Here is a 3,818-nt window from a genome sequence, read left to right as displayed (position 1 = left end):
TGTTCTTGATATCAAAAGGCGCCATGTTGAGGGGGAGAAGAACAATGAGCCATCAGAGGATCCTTCCTTTTATTTTCATTTTAATTTTTATGCGTCCTTCCTTTGCTGCGGTGGCAATGATTCCTGCTCCCTCTGTTTTTTCCTTTTTTCTCCCTCTCTCGCTGTGTGTCTGATGTAGCTAATGCCATTAACTCTCCCTGCCACTTTCCAGGTCACTAATTCTTCAGCTCTGAGTTCATTGTGCCCAGACCGCAGTGCTGTCTCCATAACGAGGTTATTTCTGGGTTATTACCTTCGTCTATGATATGGCACCTGATGGGAGGCATGAAATTGATATAAATCAAAAGCTGCCTGGAATGAACAAATTGAAATATTTGCTAATTTTTGCTCCCCATCCCTTGGCTAAATCTGCATATTCACATTGGAAAACAAGCCAGTTGAACTCCATTTACACCTGGGGTTATCATATATACAGTCAGTGGCGGCGGAAAATATTCTTGGTGGGGCTGTGCCGTGCCATACTCAGTTTTCAGCACCCATCTCACTACGATTTAATACAAACTGCAGGATACCAGTTCTTTGTGAAATAGTAGGTATTTATTTAATCAATAAACAAAAATAAACATGTCAGTCATTTTACACAAAAACAGATAGCTAACAGTTTACTGCATATTGCACGAACCAAATTTAAAAAACTAAACTATAATAATATGATTGATAAATAATGTAAATTATTAATAGTTGTTGCCGTGTGCTCAGATAATAAGTAGAGTATGCATCATTAGACTACAGACTGAGTCTCGTTCTTAGTGTTTACTAAGTGCACATTCCTGAAACACACACAGTGCTATTAACAAACACTATGAAGACAAAATAAAAGGAGGTGCCATATACTGCTGGATATCTTATGACTCATACTCTATACAACCTGCTAGCCAAGCCTTTCAGCTGGACCAGTTATGGGAAAATCCTCGGGTGTACGTTTTACCTTTTTCGCAGGCTTGTTAGTTGATTTTAATATCAGCTTAATCTGGTCCAATTTCAAGAATTCAAAGTTTTTCAACCAAAGTTCTGCTCTCGAATGGAGGTTGGAGAAGAGATTGTATGACCACTGCTGTTCAAACTCAGGTGCCAAATGACGGCAAAATCACGAGATGGCAGCCTCACTACCTGAGATATTTTGCAGGAAGTGAAGATGTGTCGTATATCTTTATATACAGTCTATTTTCTATACAAGATTTCATTGTTTTTGTTGACATATTTCAGTTTGGACCAAAGAAGAGAACTGACCAGCAGTGCTATATCCCAAACGTACCTTGACAGTGTCTGAAAAAATGTTATAAAAATGTTGTGAATCTAACAGTTAGCTAAAAAATATGGCACTGCCATTGTATACCTGCAACAACCAGTGCGACTGCAACTGAAAACAAATCAACAACTCACATCACACCTAGAAGGAAGCTGCAATCACTGTCAGCAAGTCGTGATGCCAAACGCAAGAGATTAGAGGGCAGTAGAGAATCTTCAGAGAAGTCAAATACAAATTCTCATTTCTGATTTGCTGTTTGGCATTTGCATGCTAATTATAGCTACCTAGCCCAGCAGCCGTGTACACTGCATTAAAATACTAATGATTCCTGTACACTTGTATTGATGTGCAAGATACAGAAGTTAACCTGATACAAACACCCTCGGGGTCAGTCATGTTGTGTATTTATAAATATTGCCATAGGAGATGGTCTAGTTCCACTAAAACCCTGTGGCCTGCAAGTGTTCAGTGTTAACTTGCTGTTTGTCATCAATCAGAATCTGGTTTTATTGCCAAGCAGGTTTACACATACAAGGAATTTGCTGTGGTGTATTTGTGCAAGTATAAATATAGAAATAATAAAAATAGGAAACAAAGATTTACATATACAAAATAAAAATACTACAAGCATCAAGGGGAGGGATTGTGGAACATGTCTATAGTAGCTGCCTAGCTAAAGATTTGTGTATGCTCTGCAACAATGTGCATCATATTGAAGTCAACCTGATAAACCCCCAGGGGCAGCCATGTTGTATAGTTACAAAAATCGCCATGGAAACTGTTGCTTCTTAAAAACCATCTTTAATGATTTTTGTGGGGGCAACCATCAAAGTGATTGCTGGCCTGCAAATCCTTAGATGTCAATCAAAGGACCAAAAACCCTACAGACTGTAGAGGACATTTCTTTGGTCCTTCGAACTACCAAACTTATGAATAACAGACCGTCAACTGAGAAGACCACAGTCCTCGTTTGTGAAGACATCAATCCTGCCTACGGAGACAACAACTGATTTGTTCAGTATAAATTAATCAAGAAGACACTGCTCTCTTAACCACAAACCCCCCTTTACCGAAATGGACATTCTGGTAAAACTTTTTTTTTTTTAAATGTATGTTCAGGTTGTGTTGAGTGGACTTTTTAAAAATGAAATCCATGTTTCTGTTTTTAAGACTCGTGGAACATTGAAGTTGAAGATTGAGGCTCTGAGAGAGAAGCTCAAACAGGAGGATGAGATTCTGATGAGGATGAAGGAGAAAATAACAGCTCGCAATGGCAAACTGGCTGCAATAAAGGCTCTGGATGAGGAGCTCAAACAGCAGGATGAGCTTCTGATGAGGGTGAAGGAGAAAATGGCAGCTGGCTCTGAAGCCCACAATGGCAAACTGGCTGTACAGAGCAACAAAGTGGAGGCTCTGGAAGAGGACAATGTGGCTCCGAAGGAGAAAATGACAGCTCGCTCTGAAGCCATGATTGGCAAACGGGCTGTACTGAAGGCTCTGGACGAGGAGCTCAAACAGCAGGATGAGCTTCTGATGAGGGTGAAGGAGAAAATGGCAGCTCGCTCTAAAGCCCACAGTGGCAAACTGGCTGCACAGAGCAACAACGTGGAGGCTCTGGAAGAGGACAATGTGGCTCCGAAGGAGTAGGTGGCCCCTTTAATAAGGGATTTCAGCAGGGTTGAGCTTGTGGTGACAGGAGAAGGAGAAGAAGGTTTACAATCAAATGACAACACAACCCTTTACTAAAGCTAGTTAAAGTTTGAATTTCCCTGCGCGGTTCATAAAGTATTTCTGATTCTGAACTTGCTTCAATCTGTTCATTAGACGTGTTAAATAAACGGTAAATTACCACAATAACATTAAAAACCACTTGAGGCATGTAAGTATATGTGGTACGATTATGATAATAGATAAATCAATAGGTTTTGTTGTTGTAAAGTTTCAAGGTAACTTACTTCTGTTCGGTTCGTTGTTACGACCGCGACCATCCCGGAGCAACAACACTGCAGCGCTAGCCGGTTAACAGTAGCGGGTAGCATGTAGCCTAGCTCCTTAGCCTGAGCTAACCAGGTAATGATGAGCTCTGTGGGCGTGGCTCTGGGTGCAGGAGAGGCGTGCCCCAGCATGGTCCTATCTCTTATATTAAAGAGGAGCTACTGCACATGTGCAACTTTTAACGAGAGTCTATGGGCAAAGATTTTTGCGCCCCAGGGCGGAAATACGTCACAAGTCAGACAACGTCAATGAACGAAACAACTTTACTCATCATTAACTATAAATATTTATCTTGCACACTTAAAAAATTTTGTTTTTTTCTTGTTCAAGATAATGTGGTGAGTGGTGGGGCGGTGCCCTAGCGCCCTCTATTGGCCAGCCACCACTGTATACAGTAAGTGTGCAGTATGTGGATAGGAACATCTGATCCTGCACTTTTGCATTTAAGCCTGATATTCTGAACATTCCTGTTTTCTTGCCTCTGCCTACATTATGATTGCACTTCAATACGCAA

The 3,818-nt window shown here is 40.9% G+C and overlaps 1 protein-coding gene and 1 long non-coding RNA gene across 2 annotated transcripts; one reads left to right on the top strand and one right to left on the bottom strand.

Moving 5' to 3' along the window:
- Nucleotides 1-575: 575 nt before the first annotated feature.
- LOC138411364 (uncharacterized) lies at nucleotides 576-1,446 on the bottom strand. The gene is made up of 2 exons (XR_011244000.1): nucleotides 1,316-1,446; nucleotides 576-1,170 (listed from the first exon to the last, which is right to left on the bottom strand). It is a non-coding gene; the product is annotated as an uncharacterized lncRNA (long non-coding RNA).
- A 773-nt stretch (nucleotides 1,447-2,219) lies between these two features.
- On the top strand, nucleotides 2,220-3,574 carry LOC109624960 (golgin subfamily A member 6-like protein 1). Its single transcript, XM_020079894.2, has 2 exons — nucleotides 2,220-2,395; nucleotides 2,480-3,574. The coding sequence occupies exons 1-2, from the start codon at nucleotides 2,384-2,386 to the stop codon at nucleotides 2,954-2,956; spliced, it is 489 nt and encodes a 162-aa protein (XP_019935453.2). The 5' UTR covers nucleotides 2,220-2,383; the 3' UTR covers nucleotides 2,957-3,574.
- Nucleotides 3,575-3,818: the final 244 nt, after the last annotated feature.

This window comes from Paralichthys olivaceus, chromosome 1 (genome assembly GCF_024713975.1).
Source record: "Paralichthys olivaceus isolate ysfri-2021 chromosome 1, ASM2471397v2, whole genome shotgun sequence".
NCBI classification, from domain to species: Eukaryota; Metazoa; Chordata; class Actinopteri; order Pleuronectiformes; family Paralichthyidae; genus Paralichthys; species Paralichthys olivaceus.
The sequence above is the reverse complement of the archived record's forward strand: the minus strand, read 5'-3'. Positions and strand labels throughout refer to the sequence as shown.